Raw genomic sequence first — 26,670 nt, forward strand, 5'->3', positions numbered from 1 at the left:
GCCACAAAGCCTATTAAAGTCAATTGAAGTCATTCAGAGACTTCAAAGAACTCTGGATCCAGACCTTATGTAAAACATCCAGACAAGGCCCAGCAGCATCTTGCATTGAAGGGAAAACCTATGCCTGCCAGAGCCAGTGGTGTGGCTCTGCAGGAACCTCTGAGCAGAAGAGCTTGGTGCTGAGCAGCCAACACCTACACTGTACCCCTGAGGGAGGACTGTCCTTTGGGATAGCCCAGGGACCAAGTACCTACCTGCTAGCAGCTGGAGTGCATTAGGCAGGCTTCTGGGGAACATTTTTCAGTTTCCTTTCATCCAGCTTGCTCCGTGACTGCTGGGTAGCATGCATCAAAGCATGATAATAGGGCTCAACCAGCAAAGCTGCTTCTAAAGCCTGCTCCTAATATGAGTGGCAATGCTAATAGCCACAGCCCTGCACCCAACAGCTCAAGCAGACACTGCAGAATAAAGGCCAATTTTCTGGGAAGTAAGGTGTTACGACGAACCGAGCAGACTTCCAGGAAAACTGTAGATGTCAGGGAGCCGAAGCACAGCAAGTGCCCTCAGGAAGAGTTCAGCAGATAAAGAGGCACAACTACAGCTTTTGTGATTGCTCAATACTCATCATCTGTACTCAGGACTGATCCTGAACTTTCATCTGTAACAATGAAAACATCAAAAAATTCTAAATCCAAGACTAAAGTTAAGCAAAATTACTTTCTATGAGAGGCCAAGTCCAACTTCCAAATTTTCTACAGTCTGGTAGTAGAAGACCAATGACATCACTGTGCTTTTTCAGGCTTGCACACAATTTTCCATGATTTTTGGATGGTTGGATAATAAAACACGGAAGTTCTCAGCAATTCCTTTTTAACCTTGAGGTGTCTCGATCAGAATCTCAAATTACTTTTAATTTTTAATACTGATTCCAAAACAGTTTGTTGTTGTTGGGGTTTTTTTATATCAGAACTCCATGTGACTTACTTTCAATATGTCAACAGGCAAACACCTGAAAATCTAAACATGCTTTATACAGACTTGAATTTACACTGCAAATAAGAGAATCTAAAGAGGTCATCCCACCTGTAAAGAATTATACATATTCCACTGATCAACCTGATCCCGAAGCTGAAACAACACCTGGTAAAGTTTACTATAAGGAAATTTCTGATGAACTGGAGCATTTACTGATGTTTAGCACTGGTTTAAGTAAACAAACCCTATAGTTAATGCTTTTCAAAAAATGTTACGATGTTCTCTACTCTGAGCAATCACATTCTAATTTGGGGATAACAGCTCCTTTTCTGAGACATAAAAGCAAACCTAACATTAAAAAAGGACAAATTTGTGTTGTCTTTTCATTTGATAAGTGAATGAAATTAAAATACAATTTCATTATGGTTGTGCTACATGAAACAAGCACACAAAAAAACCTCCAGAGCAAAACCAAACTACACACTTCACATAGTTCTGAAAGGACACATCAGACCGAAAATGAAAGCATTATATCCTATTATTAGCTTTGGAAACAAAGCATTTAGGAGTAATTTCAGTTTTTAGTCCGTTACCCTAATGATGGCATATGTAAAAAGAGCACATACTGAAATGTAGTTTGGAAAAGATTAAGAGATTATTTTAGAAGCAAATCACTCCATAAATAAAGCACAAAAGGAACACAGCATCATTCACGATGGACATCTGTCACCCAAGCAGATACCACATCACACATTCACAGCTTAATTCTGCAAAGTGGAAAAACAAGACTTAAAACAACACAGAAAGCCTTACATGCATTAAATTTATTTTTAAATTTCTAGTTACCATAAATATCCAGACACCATCAAGAAGTATAAACATTACATATAGAGGAAAGGGTGAGGAATAAAATGAACAAAGAACAGAAGAGAAAGTCACATGGAAAGTCACTCAGGAAAAATCCTGAGTAGTTCCAGTGTTGCTTTTCTTCTAGTGGGGGGAGGGAATGCAGAGGGAAGAGAAGTCACATTCAATGTCATCTTGACAGTGACCTCTTATTCAAAAACTATTATTTTTCCATCTTGAATAAGAGAGAACCAAGTGCTCTTCATAATCACATAAATGACCTACCACTCTCTAAGTGCTCTCTCTTAAATCAACAAAGAGCTATCGGAAGCAGAAAGTATTGCACACGCCTCCCCTGTTGTCTCAATCCAAGTCGTCAGCACAGTTCCACCTCACCGTAAGAGAAGCCTTGAAAGGCCAGAAACTCTAGGAAATACACTTATCAGGCTATCCTTTCTCCTCACAGCAATACTTTCAGAATTTTGCAGAGTTAAAATGTTAGAGACACTATGGGGGAAAGGAAAAATAAAAAAAGACAGTTACAAGAGAGAAAGAGAGAAGCATGATGGGAGTTAACTTTTTAGGGGAAGGAAATCAATAGCTTTAAACTGGACTTCAACAAGGGTGGGAGGAAACATTTCCATTTTCATTAGCAGTAGACTGTTCCTTATTATGCATTTCAGGAGACCCATGCAACTGACTGACTTAACTTACTGCAGGGAGCTTAACATGCTGCACCAGTATATAAACTGACAAACTCTGCCACCTCTTTCTCCATGGGGATCACAAGAGATTGTCCCCTTAAGGTCAGTAGTAAGGTTAAGGATCTTTATCCCAAAAAAGGGGGAGGGAGGAGAGGGGATGGTAGGTGTGTGGGTGTTTTTTTTTTTCAAGCAAGGATGAGGGGAGAATTCCCATTCATTTAATTGTCTGCTGCTCTTTCCATATAATTAATCAGGGAAAGTACCCAGGGAAAAAGTGAAAATTGTAGCGTGTGAAAGGAAAAAAAAAAAAAAAAAAAGGCAGGGAAGTCCAAAATTTTTCCGACTACAGTATTACCAAACACAAAAATATCTCCCAGAAACGCTTTGCTGTTATGTTGAAATCCATTAGCTCAATAAAAAAGGATCTGGTGCACTGAGTGACTCAGCAAGTCAGACCCCAGACTAAGTCACAGAGGAAGAAAAGGGGCAGCCCACATCCCAGATAACCTGCCTATTTTACATGCTCTGCTTTGTTACTAGAACTGTTCCAAAAAACTCCATAACCTCCTATTCCACCTGTGTAGAACAACGTGATGATCATACATTGTAGGGGGAAAAAAAAAAAGAAGAGTTGAAAAGGAAAAAAGGAAAAAGCCAAACTGCTACTTCTTCCCCTTTGGTTTCTCAAAGGCTTAGTCAGCAGTGATAGCAGTGATGAAAGCTTCACTAGGCAAAATACTGACTCTGCAAGAACTTCCATCCATCCACCTAAATCACCCACAAAAGTGTAAACAAACTCTTCCCAATAGATAGATTGGCAGGAAATTCAAATCCTCTCAAACAGAATAGTTGAACCATGGGTGAGAAACAGCATTTGTTGAAACGCTCAGTGTTCACAGGGCAGCAGTGCACTCCTTGCAGTAACTAAGAGCTGGGGAAAATACAATGAATATGGCAAGCACTGGGATGGCTCATAACTACTTAAAAAACTAAATCTATAAATTCACCTGTACTTCTACAATAAAGCAAAGGGATCAAGTGTACCTTATCAGTAGGAGGAACCAACAAGCGGTGATGCTTTCTTCTGTTTCTACCAGTAAAGAGTATATAATAAGACACAAAGGAAAAGCAAACACGAGAAAACCCTAGGAGAATCCTTGGATCTGACCTTCTCTCCATATTCTCCCTCTGTAATTCTTTTTTCTTTTTTTTTTTGTTCTATAAAATCCTTGCTGGATTGCTGACTGCAGAACACTTACTGAAGAATGCATAATTACATCTCTTTAACCCCTTGCTATCACAATGCATATACTGTGCTTGGATTTGTTGAATGTTTCCCTCCTCCCCAAAAACAAAGAACGAAGAGAATTTGCACAGGCCAGCAAGCCCAAAAAATAATGAAAATGCCACTAATATGGTATTACTGCCAAAGATTCCAACCCATCAAATTAGACTCTCCAAATTATTTCATTATTAGCTGCTTTCATGTATTGCTCCCCACTATGTTTTGTTTCAGAGTGCTCGAGTACATGCATAGTGGAGTTAATAAAATGAAAGAACGTCACCAACAAAAGAACATTCCAGGCCCAGTAGCTTAGTAGCTTCTGTTCACATGCCTTTTCACATGAAACTTGCAGTGTGCAAGTGCAACAAGCCTTTTCTCTTCCAATTTTTCAATCTCTACTCTGGAAGAGCTTGTGAACCTACTGATACACAGGGGACAAGAACAACCTGTGAATTTTGCTCTTCATCCAATGCCTAAAGCAATCAGCATTTCTTCAAATTAATAAGTAATTCTGAATTTTTATAGTATTGGTATGCAATCTCGGGATATAGTATTTATGTTCTCCAAAAATTCAAGAATCAGCATACTGTGAAACAATGCATTATGTAAATAATAAGTGTTTTCACAGACTATAGCTGCTGCTGATGCTAACAGGACAAGAGTTTAAAAAAAAATAATTAAGAAGTAATAGTTAGCTGTTTTGTTTTCATGGACAGGACACCTGAACTCATATGTGTACATGACCACAGTGGCACTCATCAGAAAATAAGGTGAAAACACAGATCCTGACCTAAAAGGCTTAACAAAATACTTTCCACAGACCATAAACTAATGAGGAGTATGGGGGTTTTTTTCCTCCATTTTGTCTGTATTTCTAGCTAGTTAGAGGGATAGCTGGAGGCTAACGAGTCTGAATGCAGTGCCTACTTTTACTTGAAATATAGGTTTCTAAAGGACTTTTTCTTCATTCATAGTATGGTTTGTAAATATATTGTTTTCATCAAGGATTCTACCTGTGGAGAGAATGAGCTTCCAGCTCAGCAGAAGGCTGCAAACACTACAAAGAATAGCTGTGTTTGCTGGTCATATGGAGGAACAGGGTGACAACTGGGTAGAATGAATGTAAGAATTAATCAGCCTAATCCAAAGGTAACTAAAATCAACAAAGCTTGAACTCGGCCCTGAAGCAATAAGGACATGGATAAAAGTAGAGGGAAGTTTACACCCATTTGGGATTCCCACAGCTGTTGTTTATTGATGGATTCGGAAATAACCACCTGTACAGTAGAGATGTTACAGGTGTGTGAGAATTATCTCTGCTTCCATGTGGTATTTCTCTTCTGAATTGGTTCTCTAGAGGTTTGGTTTTTTCTCCTTCCAAATCACTGGTGTCAAATGCTGCTATTGCTGGAAATAACCAATATACTCTTTGAGTCCCATGGTAAAAACCAGTAGTATACAGAGCTTCCTCACGCTGTGTCTTCTGTATCTTCTTCTGCAGCACGCATTATTATAATTAAAGCTGAAGTGGTTTTAGTTAAATTATTTTATGTAAACTGTCACAGTTTTATGAAGTCAACAGAGATATGACAACTTCCAGAAATGAAAGGCATAGTCAAAATATTTTAAAAGGAACAGAGAAAGTGAAAATAGTAGGAACTCCAGAAAAACCTGAGAAAGGAATAATTTTAAGTTGTTCTGAATTCTGCAAATACTGCGCTAAGAAAATTATTGAGTGCCTAAATAATTAAAGTTTATCCTCCTTATTGAAACAGTCCATGTTTGAGAATTTGTCTGAGTTTTAATGTTTAATTAAGGGATTTAAACATCGTTTTAAGTGAAAACTCTGTGCAACCTTAACTATGGACCCACCAGGTCACCTCCATAATATATTCATGTTGGGTGATCCAGGACCTGGCTTTTACATAAGTCAGTTACTACAAACAAGACAGTTCAAATATCAGTCACAAGCATGTGAAAAATCAATTTACAAGGAGATGAAAAAATAAATGTTCTAGAAGATAGAATATGCTAATGAAAATTAGTGTAGTGTTTGCTTTTTGTCCAGGTTTCGGTTTCACATGCAGCGACAGCTGAGACATGTTTATTTAGTGATTAAAAAAGGAAAAAGATTAAGCAGCAACTTTAAAAAGCCCTTTGCAGATAAAGATATGCCAGTTTTATAAGCAATTAGTAATTTCTTATTAATGGAATGCAAAGTGTTTTGTCTATTTTTTCCCAGAATTTGTAGATCCAAGGGGAATGCAACTCAAAGGCTGAAATTCATACTCACAGAATCAGGAGATAAATTTCCAGTCCAGCCTATTTAAAATATGCAGTTGTACAGTATTAATATATATGTAAACATACATATATATATATATATATATAAAAGAAAAACTTTTAAAATGTACATTATTGATACATTCACCAACACTGTAACACCTGAACTCGAGGCTGGGCTGCAAGCTGCTCTTGGCCAAGAGAAGAGACAGGCCTTGTGCTGGTCTCAGGTGGGCAGGGAGTTGGGTTGACCATCCATCTTTCATCTACCCGAGGGCCCTCCCTGAGGTAGGAAGTATATTTCATTTGACTTTTAGAAGCAGTGCTATTTACTGAAGGCATCTGTGGGAGTTACATGGGTGAAAAGTTGCATGCAGGAAAAAATGCAAAGCTCTGAGACACAAAGCTGAAGACAGATGTGGGAGGAGAGAGAACAAGTCCTGCACATACAACCTCTCCATACAGAGACCTGAGCACAGTCTACAGTCCAGCTGGATGGGTGACGTAGATCTCGACATTTTGGTCCACTGTCCAGAAGCTGAAAACTGCATCCCACAAGAGGTACTATTTACATCAACATCACTACATGACATGTATTTAAAAAGGACAAAAATTGAGGAACATCTGGCATTTCCTGAGATGCCCTTGGAAGCATTTAGGAGACCAGGTGCTGAGACAGAGATGAACAAAAAAAAGATGCCAGTAAGCACCCCATAAACAACAAATTTACAGTTTAAAAAAAAAATTTAAAAGGGGGGTAGGTGAGGAGAATGAAAAGTTCCAAGTTTGCTTGTCACCCTCCACTTTTTTTTGAGAGAGAGACCATTTGTGTAAGCAGGGATGACTGAACTCCTGTCTCTACAGCGCTGCATTTGGGTATATGCCTCCTACTAGAGACTAAAATGAAAGCTGTATTTCTGTATTTTAGAGCACTGGAAAAGTGAAACAAAGCCTGCACCTTTTGTTTATAATGATATTTCTACTTCTCTACCTGTGTTTCACCAGCTCCATGTTACAGAGAATGGAAGTGGGAGTAAATATTGTGTCCCTTGGATCATTCTGGATTTTTTGGTCCCTGGTCCGTCAACAATGAGGTGCATCTTTTTTGAAGTCTCCTAACAAAATGCTACACCTACAGAGAGTGGGGTGAGAACTCCAGAAGACAAGACGGGCAAAAAATTAGAATTCAAGACCAAAATACTTCCTCGACTTGAACCTTTCACAACCCTATCAAGGCTCATGTGTGCTGACTTCAGCTTCTGCCTCAATTAAATGACAAGAACAGACTCATCTGCATCCCTTTGTAGAATGCTTCAAAAAAGCGTAATTCTTCAAAAGACAGTTTTAAAAAGAAAAAAAAAAAAAAAGGAAAAGGAAAAAAAAAGCCTTTTTCTATTTTGAAACATGTTAAGTAGGAGCAGCCAAAAATGCTCAAGGCTTCCCTCCAAGTTTTTGAAGACACCGTGGAGAGAAGGGGTTAAGTCCTGAAAAATAAAAGAGCAACAGAGCAAATATGACTACATGTTTGAAAGAGCCTATAAAATGTTACAAGCAAAACAGGAAAGCTTGTGTTAATAATGCATAAACCAAAAAGAGGGGGTAAAAAAACCCCTTCCCATTTAATGGAATAAGGTTTTTATCCTTGCAGCTAAAGCGAAATAAACCATGACTATTAATCTGGCAAGGCCATGTAAGAACGCAATTTTTAAACATTTTCTAACAGGGGACAGCTCAGTAGCCGCTCTGGGGAGCGAGGCCTTATGTAGGGCCGCGCTCGGCGCTAAATACCAACCTCCAGCTCGGCAGAGGCCATTACCCGCCCCGTCGCCATGGCGACGCTAACAGTGCGCCCGACTTCAAAGACAAAGATGTAATTTCAGACTTCCAGCAGCCAGAGGGAGCGGTGAGAGCTCCCTGCCCGGGCGGTGTCAGCTGATGATCAATTATAAAAACGCCCAGGACGGTTTCGAAGCGGCCTGAACCCCCGCGGAGCCCCTCGGGCCTGAGGGAAGGCGCAGAGCGCGGGGTCCTGCCCACCCGTCCTCGCTTCGCGCCCGGCAACAGCGGGAACGGCGCCTACCGCCCTTCCCTTCACCTCCGTCAGGTCTGCGGGGATGCAGAGCGGGATGGTCTCTCCCGGGGCCTCGCTGAATCACCCCTTATAGAGCTGCTGCCGCTGCCCTTGCCAGGCGCTGCTCCGAGCGGCGAGAGGGCGGTGGAGCCCCTTCGCCCGGCCAGGATGAGGGGAGAACCTGAGTTTGTTGAATCAACACCGGTTTAATTTTATGGTGCCACTCCAACAACAACAAAAGCAGTTTTCACTTTTTCACCCTACAAGAAAAAGAGTAGGGATATTTGCAAGATTGGTTCAGTGCAGAAAACCCTCATAGGGAAGGAGAAAGCTCATTTTTAAGTTTTGCCACTACACGGATACCGGCAATACAGGGTAGGAATGCTACAGAAAAAAAACCAGACATTCACTTAGCTTACGCACCATTGTCTCATCAATGTGCTCTTACTAAGCATGACAAAAATATCCACTTTAAAATCAATCTATAGAGCAGGCCGTGTATTCTAGCAATAGCACTGTGTGCTGCCCAGGAAACCACGAATTCAGGCCCAGATGCATTTTGATTTTGAATCCGCTTCTCCGGGTCTCTGGGAGGAAGAGCAGTTCTCACGGGTGCCACGCTCGCCACAGCACTGCAGGCATGTGCCAGAACCATGGTAAGAGTCCCTTTCAGCCTTCTGAAGTTGGGTTACCCTGTGAGCCCTTTAGAGAGGAGACAGAGGAGCTGCAGATAAGACTCTTAAATAATCCAACGCCTGAAGTTTTGGGGTTTTTTAAATGTTAACATATACAGAGAGCTACATGTAATCTAAATGGCATTACCTCCACAGATTACTTATTACCCAGTCTGATGGAAAACTTCACAGAATCACAGAGTCATCCGGGTTGGAAAGGACCTCTGAGATCATCAAGTCCAACCCTTAATTCATTACCACTGTGGTTCCTAGATCACAGCACTCAGTGCCACAACTTGACCCTGTTTTGCAGAAACTGCGATGCTTTGCTTCTCTCTCATCAGGCCATGAAGTACCATGAGCTCTCCTTACCAGAAAGGCACCTTCCCACCTGACCACCCACAAGTGTTCAGAGACCTAAACCCCAAATACAGCAGTACAAAGCATACTGGTTATGCCAGCAAACACAAACACACCACCACCCATGGACATGTCAGCCCTTTAGCTAGCTGTCCCCACCACCCCACATCCCTGAACCATGTTCTCCTGCTCCAAGGCACAATGGGGCCCAGTACTGGCTGCGAGGTTTTGTCACTCTCAATTGCTGGGAATGTGATAATTATAAAAGTTAAAAGACTAAAAAGGTTAGGATTTTTGTTGTTTTCCTTTTAAATAAGATGTTTGGGGGGTTTGCTTGTTTTGGATTTTTTTGGGGTTTTGTTTGTTCGTGTGTTTCTTTAAACCAACAAATAAACAAAAAAACCTTGGTATAGCTGATAACATGTTTTGTTTCCAGGTTACATTTTTAATAGATGTGGGTGGTGGGGACAAAAAAAAGCAGTGTCAGTCTACAGGTCCTTTAATTACTCTTCAAATCTGCAGTTTCATTGCATACTGTAACAAAACATAGCCCTTAGCCTGTGTGGCTAGCTGACTACAGCCTTCTAATCACATCTCCATGGAAATGGAGGTCAAGTGAATAAAATTATTGTACAGGAGGGGAAAGTTTGTTTTTCTGGCAAAAAATAAGTTAAAGGATTTATAGAATTTACTTTAATCTGACCTGTACTACTGTGAATACAGGCATTAAAAAGCAAGAACTAGAAATCACTGATTCTAGCCAGCAAAAATTAAAGAGCTGAACTGTTGCAAAGTATATTTGAGTATATGCATGGGTGCATTTTTCAGCTTTCACAGGATCTGGTATCTGACCTCTGTTTCTTTGCAGAGGAGAAAGACAGCTCTGTAGGTAACCCAAATGGCACCTCTCATGCAGAGCTAAGCACCAGAATAACCCTCTGGCCGGAAGCAGCAAAATACTTCCAGAGCCAAAAAAAAAAGTCCCATACTTCGTCATACCTCAGAATAGGAACAAAAACACTGGTAATCTGATTTCTGATGAGGCAAAGTGTGTAATGAGCCATACAAGAAGACTCAGCAGTCATATAGAAACACCAGTGGTGTATACACACTCTTGCTAAGTCTTCTTTAAAGGAAGAAGCTAAACAAAGGAAAGGAATAAATACAGAGAGAAAATGGACTATGAGAGAACTCAAATGAAGCTGTAACTATGAGATGTTAGTCATTTAAAAAGTAAAACCAAGCCAAACAGCAAAACATAGCACACACAGATTCTAAAATTTTACAGCCTTGTTTCACTAAATCCTGAAAAGCTATACTGAAAAATTCTATAATCAACTTCACTTTTTTTCCAACTTTCATGTAGGCATCAAATAACACAGTAAACAGGAAGGAAAAAATAGGCTTTCATAAAGCTTTCATTAACCTCTATTATTAAAATCTTGACATGGTCTGTAAATTAAATAAACTCCATCTCAACTGCAGTATCACATAAAAACCTGGTAATGCGTTCAGTTCACTAAAAAGGCCTAAAATCAAAAGACAACTGCTTGAAGTATTATCCTGTGCCATAGTGAGCAAGCTCACTAGGGCCAATGTCTGTACTTTATCTATGTATTATTTTATTTACCTATATAATCTTGCTAAGTTATTTTTATTTTAACAAGTGAATCTAAGTATCTCAGATTACTTCTAATCCCTGCATTTCCTTACTTGTCAAAATCAAGCACTGGCCATTGTATAGTCTGCAGTTTGAAAAACAAAACCCAATACTGTTTTAAATCTCTTTCACTACCTTTTGTGCAAAATGCATTGGAAAAATTCATCATCTATGACACTATAAATGTGTATGCAAGTCTACACCTTATCCTAGGGCATGAAACAAGCTTTGTACTCTTAAGTATGTTTTCTACTATATATACAGCCAACCTTACCAAAGCTACTGATGCATAATGTATTACTACATGCAAACATATAAACTCTTATGTATGCTTATGTTACTTTCCAAAATGGCAACTACAACAGTATGGTAGGAGATAAACTATTTAATTTCTTCCCTGAAGGGGAAAACATCCCAAACTCAACACCACACTTTCAGTTATAAATTCATGTCACTTAACTGTTATGTGAAATAAATGATCCAGAATGGCATATTTTCCTATACTGATGCAGTTATTCAAATGTGCCTAAAAAATCAGGTCCTAATTCTAATTTAACACAAGACTCATTTCACAGGTTGAGATGATTTAAAGGGTCATCTGTAATTGTTTGCATGGAAGGAGAGATGAAAAGCCTAAAATCTGGAAACTGAAAGTAGCTTTTCCTGATCTTACCAGCTTTTCTATCTTGATTTAAATCCTATGACGCTTTACCCTCAAAAAAAACCAAAACCAAAAAACCCAAACAACAAAACACACACACACAAAAACAAACAAAAAAAAAACCCCAAACAAAACAAAACAAAAAACAAAAAAAACAAAAAAAAGAAACCCAAAAACCATTTCTAATTCAACTAGGACCCTCTTTATTAAGTCCTGTGGGAGCAGAACTGTGTTTGAAATTGTGTGGGAAATGGCATAGCATGATCTGCACGATTTTAAGGAAAACTGATACAGTGAGTTTAAGCACAGTGCTCTCCAAAGGCAAATACAGAAACTCCCCTCATTTAGTGTTTATGTGCATGTATATTTTTTTAATTATTAGATAATGGAAACCTATTTACCTAATAAATACATTTCAGCAGTTCTCACAAACAACAAAATATTGCACAGATTTCATAAGATCACCCTGAATCATGATCTTCAAGGGAAGACCTCACAGTGAATCTAAGATGAATCTGGGATGTGTGGTTCCAGCAAAGGCAGGAAGTTTTCAGAGACTTAAGCATTACAAGACGTTAAGTTTCAAGAAAACACATTTGAGAGAATTTTAAAAACCTGTATCAGACCTCAAAAAAATAAAGCAAAATATGAATAGTTTCACATGCCACAGGATTGACTTTATCAGGAAACCAATGTAGCACTACAAAAGAAATAACACATTCCAAACACTTACCATGTGCTCTATGGTGGTACCTAAAATCCTCAGAAATTACAGATATACCATCATCAGTCAGACAAAGCTCCACGAAACCCGGCCTAAACTTAACACTATCAACCATGACTGCACAAACATTTGCTTGAACAGAAACATCAAGCTGACCAGGACCACTCAGAAGTGACCATCACATCGAAGACTGGTAACTTCCCCCACTGCCTCCCACCCCATCCATGGAAGTTGCAACAATAGCACCAGAAGACAGGAATGGATGGTAAAACAAAAAGCAAAGCCATTTAACTCCTAGTTCAGATGTTGCTGGTCAGTGAGTTACTGTGTCTAGTCAAGGCTATGAAGCTGAGGTCACATTTCACAACACCTGGCAAGCACAAAGGAGTCATTCTGAAAAAAAATATTCTTTTCTTGCAGGAATACTTGTGGTAAAAATAAAATAAAAAAAACATTCACAGTCTCAGGTACTTCCTGAAAGGGTATTCCAGTGAGTAATACCCTTTTGTCTTACTTTCTCTGTTGTAATCCCAGTGTTCACACAGGCATGTACAAAGACATGCACCAGTGAATATATTAAGCTTGGGAATCTACAGTATGCTATCTATTCAAAATTTACAAATAGCCAAGTAGATAAGACACATGCTTTTATAAACACACTATATATGTACACACATTGTGTAAATTTTTCAAAACCAAAAAATAATCCCCAAATCCAAAAAAACCCCCTTCCCATTTTAGAGTTAGATTCTCAAATGCAGAACCTAAAGGCACTGACTTGGAAATATAGGCCCATTAAAAGGACAGCTAGCACAGATATCTAAAATCCCAAGAAATTATGGATATACCATGAACAATCAGACAACCTGCTATCTGCAGCAGGCAGACCTGAGCCACACATGTAGAGAGGTACCCTTGCTACTACAATTCATGGCTTTGAGTATTAAACTAGCCTTAGGGGCTTTAAGCTTGCCTCTAATTTCAAACTGCAAACTTTGGCAGTTCAGGGGCTACCACAAGCTGAGTTCAGTGCCCTGGCTATGGGGCTGCAGCCTCCAGGGGCTGAAGCTTAAACCACCCAAGTGAAATCTAGTTTTTGAATTCCTCAATTGAAGCCAATACTATGCTGGTATTTGCAAGTATAAAGTACATTGCTACAACTCCTCATGGCTTAAAAAAACACTGCAGTAAAAAGCTACTAATAATTTAATATTCCACTTAGGACAACATTGGCCTATTTAAATTCAAGGTTTTGCAACCTTAACCACTACTGGGATCTATAATCCCTCAGCAGGTTTCCCATGTAAGTTTCATATAGAGGTCAGACTAAATATTTCTTTTTTGCATTTGTAAATTTGCTCAGATATTAAATAGTAGTTTTGCTATTACAGGGATACTGTAAACATTGTAAAGGTAAAGTATTTTAAAAATTTAAAAAGTGACAGAATAGCAAAATATCTTTTTACAATACTAAGTGAAATTAGTTTTTATACTTCAGTAACAACCTAATCTTGTTTTTTAAATAAATATGATCAAGCTACCGAGCAAAACCAAGTAATCCTGTAAAGCACATAACACAAAACAATAAAAAATAGGACCTTCTCTCTACTTTACAAATTTTAGTTTTAATAGCAAGAACACTTAATTCAGGAAACAGTGGTTCAGTTTAATCCTACACAGACAACACAGTTCCAGGGCTCTGCACTACCTTGATTGTCCTGTTCCCTAAAAACAGGACTTAAGTTGAACGTGTTAGTTGACTCTCGGATAATAAATCAGTTTGATCAACTAGAATCACAAAATCATATACATGTTGGAAGGGACCTCAAGGATCATCTCATCCATCCCTTCTAATATTATTGTTTATATGAGATGTCTCAGCATTCTGTTGAGATGAGACTTTCCAAAGCAGGAGAACCCACCACTTCCCTGGGAGACCATTCCAATGTCTGATTGTCCACACAGTGAAAAATTTTCCTCTTGTGTTCAATCAGAATCTCCCCAGGAGCAACTTGTGCCCATTGCCCCTTGTCTTGTCCATGCAACTCCTTGTGAACAGGGAGTCTCCACCTTCTTTGTAGCCCCATAATAACAGAACATCATCATAAGGTCTCCCCTAAGCCTTCTCTTCTCAGAGCTAACAAACCCAGTTCTCCAGTCCTGAAATCCTGGCCGTGCTGAAATCAAATTTAAAATATCCATGACACTGAGTGGGGTGTGATTTTCAATCACACACAAAGTCTAAGTTCACCCCCCCACCAGTAACATCACCCATGTCAGTGACACTGCAGTGGCTTGCAGTGAATTTGAGGCACTGTTCTGACCGGCACCAGGACACACACAGGAGGCCATTTATAGAACCCATATGTGCATTAGTACCAGAACAGAGCACATTTTGCACCTCAGAAACACACTGAAATACATACACTTGGTATTTCTGTGCCTGTGTGTTGTGTGAAACTTGTGCAAGCTACAGGTTTATATACATGCAAGGGTGGGGAAAAAAAAAAATCAAAAACCAAAAAACACCCAAGCAAACTAGCAACTACACTTGATCTAGAATTAAAATTACTTAGAAAAAATAGCATCTTTTTCCAACTCTGTGCATAATGGCCAAGAAAAGCCTTTGAGAAAGCTTAGTCACTTCTTTGCAACTTGAGGCTTTTTTCCTTTTATTCCAGGCTTAAACAAAGTTCACTGGGGCATCAAACTGCCTCAGTTTTAAATTACAGTCTGCACTTTAAAATAGAATGCATGCACCACATGTTCCTGAAGCTAGAGGGTGGGAGTGTTATTCACTGAAAATTGAAGGCTTGTTGAGTCAATAATCTTCTTTCACAGGGTAACAATTTTCAGCTAAAATTTCTTGACCCAAACAAAGGAAAACAAGATCATTCAGTTATTTTACAACATTGCAGAAAAAAGAAAGTGGGAAAGAGGTACACCAGTCTTATGCTACTTGATGTAAAAACAATGGAAAATTTAATTCACAGGTATTACATACTGACATTTCCTTCTTGTTCATGGCTTAACATACTCCCAAACAGTTATTTTCAGATAGAGACACGAATAGAAGTGAATAAACTACAGGGCAGAATTGCAAGCATGCAATCTCCATGTGTACCTATTAACTGGCAGCAGCTTTGCCTCCCAAGAATTACTAAGAATTCATTTACAGATTTTTTTTTTCCCTGAGTCTTTCTTGTCTCAGCAGCAATATTCTAGATTTTTAAATATTACTTAAATATTGAATGAGCGTTCTAATTTGCTTACCTTTCTGCATTATCTCTCCTTTAGTACTTATTTGTCCTTACCTGACGGACTACAATGGTAATTAATATTTACATTACAGTAGTGCCCACAACCTTGATCATGATTAGGGCTTACTGGACTAAGCTCTGTATAAATGTCAGCAGAGTCCCTCATCCCAGTAGTTTAACCTCTGAGAAAAGAAGAGGTATCACCTGCTAACTCTCAACCAGTTTCTCAAATACTGCTGGAAACTGTCTTCCTGGTCTATTAAGACTTCAGCCATTAAAGGCATTTGTTCAGGGAGTGCCAGATGACTTTCCAAGCTACTTCATACTCTCAAAGTGAGACAGAGAGTGTGGATTCCAAACCATCCCATATATTTTCCTCACAGCCTGCACCTGTCAAGATGCACCTGAAGTGATGTTCTTCCATAAACCAAGTATATCTAGTCTTGAGTTTGTTCACTATCAGTTCTTAACAGAGGTCCTCTGAAATCTAATTTAGTACCCCCATTCTACAATAAAAAAGAATGACTCAGAACATCCTTTAGAGGCTCACTGAAATGAGGTCAAACAACTGAGAAGCAGTTAATAAAATCAAGAAGGGATTGCTGATGTACTGTTTTCCACAGTACCTAGCATAATCAAACAGGGCAACTGGCATCTTAAATGTTTATCTGTTCAAACAACACTATGTATTATTTGAGACCTACCTGACACTGAAGCTCATGAAACTACAGTCGTCACAGAACCACAGTCAAACTTCTCAGGCCACAGCACTGCCCAAGCTACAAGCAGCATTTTCCCTCTATTGCTGGCTACTATTTTGTTTTGCATCCTGCTTGCTCTTCCTCTCTGAGAACACCAGTGATGAAGTGATATCACACAACTAATCCATAAACTCAGAATTCTGAGTGACCTAGTAAAGCACAGATTCCCTCAACTCCACATGCAACCCTTCAGCACTGCATCACCTCCAGTAAACACAAGATGCACCTGAGCTAAGCTTGAAGACTCAAACCTTGATTTCTCTGCAGTTTACACTGATGAAGCTGAGGGCTGCCACCAGGCCACCTTCCCTGTGGCCTCCAGCTGTGCGTGCTCAGGCTTCTGGGCTTGCACTCAATGACTGCCTCCAACAGCTCAGGGATGGATCCTGGCAGAGAACTGACCTTAACTGTTTCCTATCTGTCTGGTGCTCTGACTGCTGCAGGACCCCACTGTGAAAACTGGGATCTGCTGTTCCACACCATGTTCACTGACAGCATCTTAAACCCTTCCAGTAAAATCACATAGCCTTTTAGAATATGTCTAAAATTAAAGCTGCTGCAGTCCCCTTTGTCCCCTTTCCTGTAACAGCTTCTGAGTCCCTTCTCCTCTTCTGAGGTACCACTGATGCCCACATAGATACACAGAGATTCAGTCAAAAACTAATCCAGAAAATAGAGTGCTGGTGCAATTCCCCAAGTCAATTCCACTGGCCAGTCCTAGGAGTGACCATGGAAGAGATGGCACAGCTGTCACACTGTGGAACACACAGCAGGACTGCAACCACCCTGGCTTAGAACAGCTCAAAAAGCTGAAAAACTTCACCTGTAGGTTGCAGTAAGAAAAAATAGCAGAAAGCCATGTTTCGAAAGCATGGCAACCTTTGGTAGGCCATTTGACTTCACACCTCAAAACAAGCAGACCTGACACTGGGAAAAAAAGGACCTTACTAAAAATAACACGAAACACAAAGTAACAGCAAAAACATCAATGCCTACCTGAAATTATTCATACTCAAGCCAATTAAAAAAAAATAATTTCATTTCTGCTTCCTGCTCTTTATCAACAGAATCCAAAGTGAACATTTACAAAATTACTCATTAAAGACAAAATAAAACATCAGTTTTCACAGATAAACACAGCTTACTGCTGACACAAGCTCCTTTACTACAATAACAAATTTTCAGATATATCATTCTGAAGATTTTTCCTGTAAGTCTGCTCGAGCTTTCTCACAATAGCAGCAATGTGTGTTCTGCTATTATTCCTTAGGTCTCAAGAAATAAATTCTATAGTAGCTGTTCCTCAGATAATTTCAGCCAGCCCTCTACCCTTTTATTCCTACACACTAACAGGGAACAGCTTCTGCTTATGACTTCCTTTCCTTCACCGAGTACCTAACTCCCATGTTTTCTCAAAAGCTTGAGATTTCCTTCTAATTGTGACCCCAACAAAAGTGCTTGGAGCACTATTCTGTGCAACTTTTCATTTGGGCTCTCAGTGACTCCACATGGTCAGAGACCCACAGGTCAAAGCCTCCAGATATCAGAGCAGCCAGGAGAAGGAAAGCAAGCATTGTATAGAATATGACAGGCCATTAGAAGTAGCTAATAAAGCCCTGTTTTGTTTGTAGCCATTTGTTACCAACCCACATTACAAATTTGTCCGCTTTGAACTTTATGGGAACATTCATGCCAGAACTTTTATATACAATGTGTGAAGGAAATGGAACAACCATTGAGCTGTTTAGCTACACTTAACTATGACACAAACCTGCTAAAAAAAATCCCCCGAAGGATGACACAAGCCAGCATTCAGTGCTGCAGAAAGTGGCCAGCTACTCTTCAAATCCATCAAAGGGAAGCTCTTTTTTTCAAAGCCACATCAGAGAACACCATTCACCATTTAGCTTTACATCTCTTTTGTTGTTTTCAGACACTTGTATAAGCTTGCTATGTAGCTGCTGTGATTTTACACAATGCCCTTAAGAAATAAAAAGATAACGGGCAAATTGTCTAAATACCAGAATACCATGAAACAAAACATAACCAAATTTCATTAAAAGCATAACACCGCTATCATTTCAAGCTTCACTGTACACAGATGATTTACTACTACCCTGAAGAACAGCATTAGCTTAAGAACATGCTTAAGCAGCCATATTTAGTATCTCAAAATGGCCCTGTACCTCGGAATACTGAACAAGGGATAGTGAAGGGTTTCATAAGCAGTCCAAAACAAGATACAGAACTATCTTGCTCCAGGGGATAAATACCATGTTCATAAAGTCAAGCCAGCCATACCCAAAGTAGAGTTATATTAAAGCATTTATCATGTTCACCATACTTTGAATATATGGATTATCCCTAATTTCTAAAACATTTTATTTGGATGTAAGAGGATGGGAAGTTTGCTCACAGTACCAAAAAGAGCCATTGTTGCCACATGTGAAGGATTGTGGTTCTTTTTAAATTTGAAAAATAAAACAAAACCACAAAGCCGCACTCAAAAAACCAAAAACAAGTAAAAAACCCAACCAAGAACAAAAAAACCCAAGCAAAACCAAAACAAAAATCAAAACCAAACAAAAACAATAAACAAACCAACCCAAGCCAAAACAAAATAACGAAATGGTAATACTTCCCATTGCCCTCCATATCCAAACAGCAAGGGTTTTGAGTACTGCTCTTGGTTATGTATCAAAGCTTATCAGTAACAAAGTACCTCAATAACAGCATTTGGGACCAAAGTAAATTTTCAAGCTGTGCTTCCAAAATGGGTAACATTCACTGTTAATAGTACTAGCTTACACAAACCTAGGATAATAATGAGCTACTAAATATACCAAACACTCAGGGACAAAGATAATACCCAATACTCTGCTTAGATACTGTGATGATGGAGGTAAGAGAACATGGTTTAAAAGTAGGACAATTTTTAAAGAAAAAACACAGGCAAATTAGTACATTATTTGATAAATAACTTGACTTCTCTCTACCCTAATAAGCACTGTTCATGAAAAACTAGGAGGTAAAAGGCCCCTATTAATATCACTGCTTTTTAAGGTACGTAGGTGTTGAAAAACCAGTTCAATGTCCGCAGTATGTCCTATTTTTAAGATAACTGCCAGCATTCATTTTTGAGACAGGTTGAGAGAAATTAGTCTTTTTAAAAACGATTTCCTGAAAAACTGACAAATTAATACTAGGTTCAAAGGAAACAGTTTTTTCTTCTCACACCAGCTCCAATAGCTTCTCCTGAGACATGTCTGTCTCAGACCTCATGTAAAGAATTTGTGGCACGTATACTCTCCTACACACCAAAGATGTAACTTCAAAATGCTGTGAAGATGCTTACTGCACTATTTCTAGGGACTGACAACAGTGCCACAAGCCTGAGGTAAAATATACAACATACTACCAGATTGCACAAATACATTTGGTGTTTTGGTATGGTAAACTCTTCAGAAGGATCTGTCAATTGGACTGATACCCAGTGAACATCAGGAATTACCCTTTATGTTTATGATACATTATTCCAAGCCAGAAGGCCACACAGCTTATAGAAAGTTTTAATAATTTAAACTGGACATATTCTACTTGGTTTAAATTCATGCCATTTAAATTCATGTTGCCAACAAGAAAATTCCCAAATCATGAGAGGCAAGGGAGAGACAAGGCTAAGGACTACTTTGTCCATTATAGTGAAATAAGACCTTAAAAAATGCAAGTAGCTGCAGTGTCTTTGCGAAGTATATTAATTTTGCTGTTTCTCCCATAGCATAGAATGCATAGAGCTCAGAAAAACTAAGAAGTGTTAGTCCACAATAACCTCCTAACCAAAAGATCAACCTAGTCCAAGTATCACTATCACTGCCACTCCTACCTTTCTGTAGCAAAAGCAGTAGCAGAATTAACACATTAAACTGACTGATGCTCAGGGTCTTGGTGGCAGTATTCTAAACCAGAAACTACAGAAGTCCTTTGAAAATGGCACAGAAAAACAAGACTCTTCCTCACCAGATTGTTTGGTCTAGGTATGGAATTCCTAAAGCTAAAACATCAATCCATTTCCTCTATGCAAATACACATGTACAAAAGCACAAAACATTCATGCAAAAAAATAACTGCTATTTGGAACCACAACAAGCCTTAGCAAAGTCTACTCAGATACAAACTGTCTGTTCTCATCATGTTTTTAAAAATAGTTTGTGATCAACATTATTAAATACTTCATCTTTCAGTATTTCTCATCTGCTCATCTTGGATGCAACGAAGTGCCACGAAAAGTGCTTTTGTTTTAAAATACAAAACAAACATAAGTTTCTTACTGGTAAGCTCGATGGTCTTTCTTGCTGAATTAGATTCAAGTCTTCATGGTTAGGCTTTCCTGGGGCCATAGGGGGTTGAGATCTGGTTCCATAGCCTTCCTGAGACATGTCCTGGAAGAACAGTTGTAACAGAATTATCAATCTGACTCAGTAATTACGATTAAATTCACATCACAGAAGAGTGAAAATACAACAGCTGAGTGCTGATGGCTTTTTTTATCTGAGGTTTTAAATAGTTAACCTTTCTGATGGAAGTATAAAGCCCACACAGGTATGACTATGATCTGCGCTGTGCATAAAGAAATCCAGGGAACAGAGCAACAGGTCAACAAGCAACAGAGAATTGTATCACTGGAATATGGGGAAACACACAAAACCAAACCTGCTAAATAAATGACACTCTTTTACTGTAAAAGCCTAGCACATACAAAGTGGTCAAAACATTCATCCTACTCTAAGATGCATTCTCAAGTGTTTTGATCAAGTACCAAGCCAGGTGGAAGACTAGACTTGGGAAAACATGATAGTGATCACCCTCTGTAATCAGACTCCTGTAACAACCCTGGATTCACCATCACTATTACTGGCACAACTTCCAAACACTGGCTATCACATCATAGCACACACAACACAGTCTCTGTATCTGCTGCAGGCATCCCGTGTCCAGCAGGTTAGAAAGAAAGTATATTTGATCAAGAGCAGCTCCAAAGCCTGTACAAGCAACCTGGGGACTCTCCTCACTATACAAGCCCAAGCAGTCTTAGGTAATGGCCAAGCACAGCACCAACCACCCCCTATCCCACAATACAAGCATACTTTACACATATGGATACTTGCCCATTGCAAAGCCTTACATGTAGGCTTCTCCTTTTAGCTACTATAGCAGTTTCTACACTAAATTCGAGAAAAAAAGAAAAAAACAAACCAAAAACAAAAATAAAAACCAAAGAAGTCCAATGCCAACTTCAGTATGTGCAACTGGCAGGGAAAGTTGAAGAACCAGTTCTGGACTGCTAGAAAAGATACCTCACCTCAAAGGTTTTTCTTTGTTGTTTTTAAATGGTTTAATTCTCCTCTCCCCCTCCTTAGTTCACTACCAGTCCAATTTGCTTCAGCCACCCTCACACCTCCAGCTCTGGTATGTGTGCACCTGAGACACATACACACTCCTGGTGCAGGGGGTCAGGGGAAGCAGCCCTCTGCTCCACCCCACACCAGCCCGAGCATCTCTGTGTTTCTGCTCATGAAGGGCTCTTCTGACAGCCCGGTGTCCCCATCCACTTTTGCTGCTCATGCAGGGACTCCAGGAGGCAGCTGCTTTGTAGAGCAGGAAAGTTTCTTGCCTCTGTTTTTAGCACTCCTTCTGACAGGGGGAAATTTGTTAACAGCCATACTGTTTCCATTCAGCCCTCTCTATCACTTTGGACTCTCCCAACACAGGGATACAGAAAATTCAACAGGGCTAATCAAACAAATTCCAGCAAACCTGATACGATGTAAACCCGGCAATAAATGATCCTATCCATAAGCCTGTGCCAAGTAAAATCAAGAAACACTTAAAAGGCCAGCACTTCAATGTGGTTACCAGCAGAGGGTAACAATTAGGCTTAAGGGTGACAAAGGCTGATGGCTGAATGATTATTATCCCCTGTGACCCCCCGCGCTCCCCCCCGCCCAGATTTCCACTTGTCACACAGCTCTCCTGCTGCGCACACCAGCAGGTTCCTGTGGATTAACAGTGAGGTTTAAAATCAACAAATGGCACAAGGCCTCCATTCAGCAGCCTTCACCCCAGTACAAAGGAGTAGAAAGGTGCAGGACAGCTTCACAATAGGCAAACAAATGAGCAAACCTCTGCTTTCCTTTTTATTTAAAAATACACGCACGCACACGCGCACGCACACACACACACGCTCTCTCTCTCTCTCACACACATGCAGGCTACTCGTTGTCACTGCACTGGCATCTGTAACAAACCCAGCAAACCCAGCATTTGACTCTTCTTCCTAATTCTTAAAAAAAATACACCAAATAAGAACCACTTGTTAAAACAACAACAACAACAACAACTCCAGAAATACCAAGAGTGCTGAAAAAGCGTAAGTGGAATATTCAATTTAGGACACATCATTTTACAAACACAATTGTTTCTTTTTTCCAAACAGACACTACAGGATTTTGCCGGGAAGCAAAACATAGTTTATATTTTTTTCAAATCAACAGCCATTAATTCCCTACAAAGCACCAAGCATGATTTTTCCCATATGTTTGCAATATTTCAACATCGTTTTCTCCAGGAATTTCCAGGGAGACCAGAGCAGGAGAGAGCAAGAGACAGAATCCTTTCTCATAGGAAATACTGCATGTTGAATGGAATTTACTTTTACCTGGGTGTTTGAAGACTACCTATGAAATGTCTTTTCATACAATGAAGAGCACAAAAAAATTCAGACATGACACCCTTTGTCTTTTTAAATGCATCCTTTTCATAGTGCTTTCCTTTCCGAGTGTGGAACAATCAAATCCATTTGCTCAGTTCTAGATGAGATTTGGAAATAAGTACTGTGGACATCTGTGTTTGTTATGATACAGATACCTGTGTACGGGACTGAGATCACATATTTTTTCTTATGTTCTCCTTAAAGCTGTATACTTGGATTACTGGAAACCTGGAAAGTGGCTCTTGAGAAGAATCAGTTTGCTCTCACTAAGTTGCAGGCATGGGAATCTCCCAGATGAAATATTCATGGGGCTGTGTGTATAATTTTACGTATTTATACATACTCATTGTCCAATAAAAACGATTCATTTATATACTAAACATAATGACAATTAAATAATAGCATATTTCACTAAGAGGTTGGCTATATTACCAAAATAGTACTTAGTAGCATTTTCACTGAGAAACAGAGGACAGAAAATCACTACTGCCTTTCGTCAGAGCTACATTAGCACATTTTCTTAATATACAGGATATTACAGAATAAATACAACAGATTTTGAGAGAGAAATATGAAGTAATCTCACTTTCAGTTTTGAAAGGTCATTTTTTTTCTTAGCATCTAGAAATGGATTTATTTGGGACTGAACAGAGGGAACATGAGGGGAAGCAGAACATGATGCCACATGTTGTGCTGCAGTCATTCTCCACTGATACTGGGGCTCAATCTTTTCCTGGGATTCTTGTTTTTTTTCTTTTCACTCAGTTATTTCATATGTCAATGACATCAGCTATCAAAACAAAGCTTATGATTTTTTATGAATCACAGAAAATCCTTTCTCCCATAGAAGAGCAGCATGTGTGTTAGAGAGAAATCCAGGCTTCTATAAACAGAAGGCTACAAGTTTCCACTCAGAACTTCCCAACTTGGCACAAACCCAATCATATCAGAGCTGTTATAGCACAAACTGTCAACAAAGTTGTAAAATAACTAAAAGCAGGGTTTCCCCCATCAGATTTTAGAAAAGGCACAAGGACAAATAATCAGCAAGTCATAAACTTATACTCAAAATAGCTTAAAATTCAGACTTTAAAACCAACCAACCAAACAAAAATTTATGTTGTGAAACAGGTAAAATGCCCCAAAAAGCAGGAAGGAAAATATGCTTACACATACACAACCTAAAATCTTTATATTGGGTAGGCTGTTCAGAAATTATTATATTTGGGCAATAATAGCAACAACCAATTACTTATCATCCAGAGCCCAGGCTACTTGTTTACCTCTCAGTACATACATGTCTAGCTTACTCTGCAAATTGTGATATGGGTGGCTCAAGATTTGTTTAGTGTAAGGAGCAGGGGAGGAAACAGGATATTTTCTTCCTTCTTATTCTGTTACTGTATTCACCTTGCATAATTTGGAAGTCTCTAATTCTGGTGTGGGATTTCACTAACACAGAGGATTCAAATGACAAAGTGAGCCAATGTATCAACCTCCAAGAAAGTCAAAGGCCCCTCCTTCTTGCCCCCCTACAGCTGTACACATAGCCCCTTAGTTGGTCTTAGTGGCCTTTAATAGAAAATAATTTATGGAAAGCAGTACACTAGGCTTTGATTTGAAAAACTCATTACAAACAATTTAGCTCATGTTCCTGATTCAGTTGGTTGATCCTTAGAAGACTTAAAATGTGAGAGCAATGTAACAAGAGCAAAATTGAAAGCAAATGTGTATTATTTTTTCCCAGATCACTTGAAAATGGAAGTTAGGACCCAGTGCAGCAGCCAAGAGGAGCATACAGCCCTACAATACAAGATTATTTAATTCATCACTGATGGGATACCATGGAATGGAAAGAAGGCAAGTGCTATGCTAGTGGCTGCAGAAGGATACTCCTTGTTGTCACTTAGTCAAGTATCTGTCCATTCTCTGCAGGTAAATACATAGCAGCACATTTCCCATCCTTCCACATTCTTCAGTAGAAAGCTACATTATAACCCTCTGACCCCCAATTTATCAGAATTGCCCCTATACAAACAACTTCTAGCCAAACCTTAAAACCTAACCCCATTACAACAAAGGACAGCCAACCTGTTCAAGGAATATTGTAGGTAAGGGTGTACTTAGAAAAAATGTTATGCCCAGGGGCACAGACAACACTTAAGTCTCACATAAACAACCAACAGAATGCAGCCCTGTGGGGAATGATCCACTAAGGACAAAAGAGCTGAGGCTTGCTTAAATCCTGGGCAGATGGTTTGGAGAGACCCTAAAGGATGCAGATGAGACTCCTGACGAAGAGTCTGGGTCAAGAAGAAATTGATGTATGTCTCTTGAATTTTAAGAATCAGAAATGGGAAAAAATGAAAGAAATTAAAAAGTCTAGAGCCTTCAAGAAAGAGAAATAGGTATCCTGCAACTGGAAAGCACTGTGCACACACCAGCAAGCAAGTTTCTTACTGTACAGAGGGAAGAGATGACTGCAAGAAAAAAATGTTTGGTAGGTTCCAGCACCTATTACACTGACAAAAAAAGAAGAGAGTGCTAACCACTGGAGGTGGAGTGCCAGCGTAGTCTGGTAATCTTCTCCTCTTCAGCATGCTAGTCTGTGTTTACATGATGAAGTGAATAAAACCTGCTCATAACCAGAACACATAAATCATTTCAAGCTACCTCCCTTCCACCACCACAGAAACCTGAATGGATACAAGGAAAGCAGCTGTCCTGAAGTATGGCAAGCTGGCATCTACCTCAACATGCTGATGCTATTTGTTTGCTATTGCTTCAGTGGGGCTGGCAAGCAGCAACTGCTCTTCTTTCAGGTGGTTATCATCTCTCCACAGTCAAGCCAGGGCAGGATTGCATCCTCAGAAACAAAAACACTACTTTGCCTCACCAAGTTGATTTTGGTCTTCATCTTCATTACAGATACTAGAAAGAGTCAAGAGCTTCGGAGAAGTGCCAAAGCAAAAATAGTCCTTTCATTTTTCAAAAGGAGATAACTCATCCAGAAATTATACCTAAAACCTCAGAGAAAAATCCTACCGTGTACCTGGAAAAATCTGGAAAACCACTAGTCTGGATGTCGTAGGTATAGACCAGTCACTGCCAATAAGACACTTCCTCCTCTTATCCCCTTCTCTTCCAAAACACCTGCAGCTTCATTCTAAAACGTACCATTTCCTCGATCTCTTTTTTAAGCTACTGTTTGTTGTTTTTTTTTAAATCTACAGTGGATACAACAGTTTTTGCCCTTCAGCATCCCAAGTATCACAAATGACAACTAAATTCAGTCTTGAGACACTGGAAGGGGAAGAAAAAAAATATACATTGAGTAGCAGGCAGCAGCTGATGCAAAAGTTCCCTTACTAACTTTGGGAAGCAAACGTATTATTAAGGCTCAGTCCATCAAAACTCTTCAGGAACTTATTAGAAACTCAGACTACCTAACTACCCAAAGTTTTTCCCTGCAGAATACACTGAAAGCATTTAAAACACAGATAGGGTCAAAAAAAGCGCTCCACATTTTATAGGAAGAACATTGTTTGGATGTCAGAGCTTCTAGTCACATACCAGGTAACCTGAGCCAACTAACAGGAGAGAAGAGTCAGACTCACTTCCTAAATGCTCTTTTCCA

The 26,670-nt window shown here is 39.4% G+C and overlaps 1 protein-coding gene across 6 annotated transcripts in view; it reads right to left on the reverse strand.

Annotated features, from left to right (window-relative positions):
- ARID1B (AT-rich interaction domain 1B) overlaps positions 1-26,670 on the reverse strand; it is a 330,726-nt gene that overhangs the window by 209,505 nt on the left and 94,551 nt on the right. For all 6 annotated transcript variants that reach the window (XM_030448695.1, XM_030448697.1, XM_030448698.1 and 3 more), the window contains exon 4: positions 20,593-20,703. In XM_030448695.1, coding sequence (XP_030304555.1) covers positions 20,593-20,703 — 111 coding nt within the window. The remainder of the gene's footprint in view (positions 1-20,592; positions 20,704-26,670) is intronic.

The sequence above is a fragment of the Calypte anna genome, chromosome 3, assembly GCF_003957555.1.
Source record: "Calypte anna isolate BGI_N300 chromosome 3, bCalAnn1_v1.p, whole genome shotgun sequence".
NCBI classification, from domain to species: Eukaryota; Metazoa; Chordata; class Aves; order Apodiformes; family Trochilidae; genus Calypte; species Calypte anna.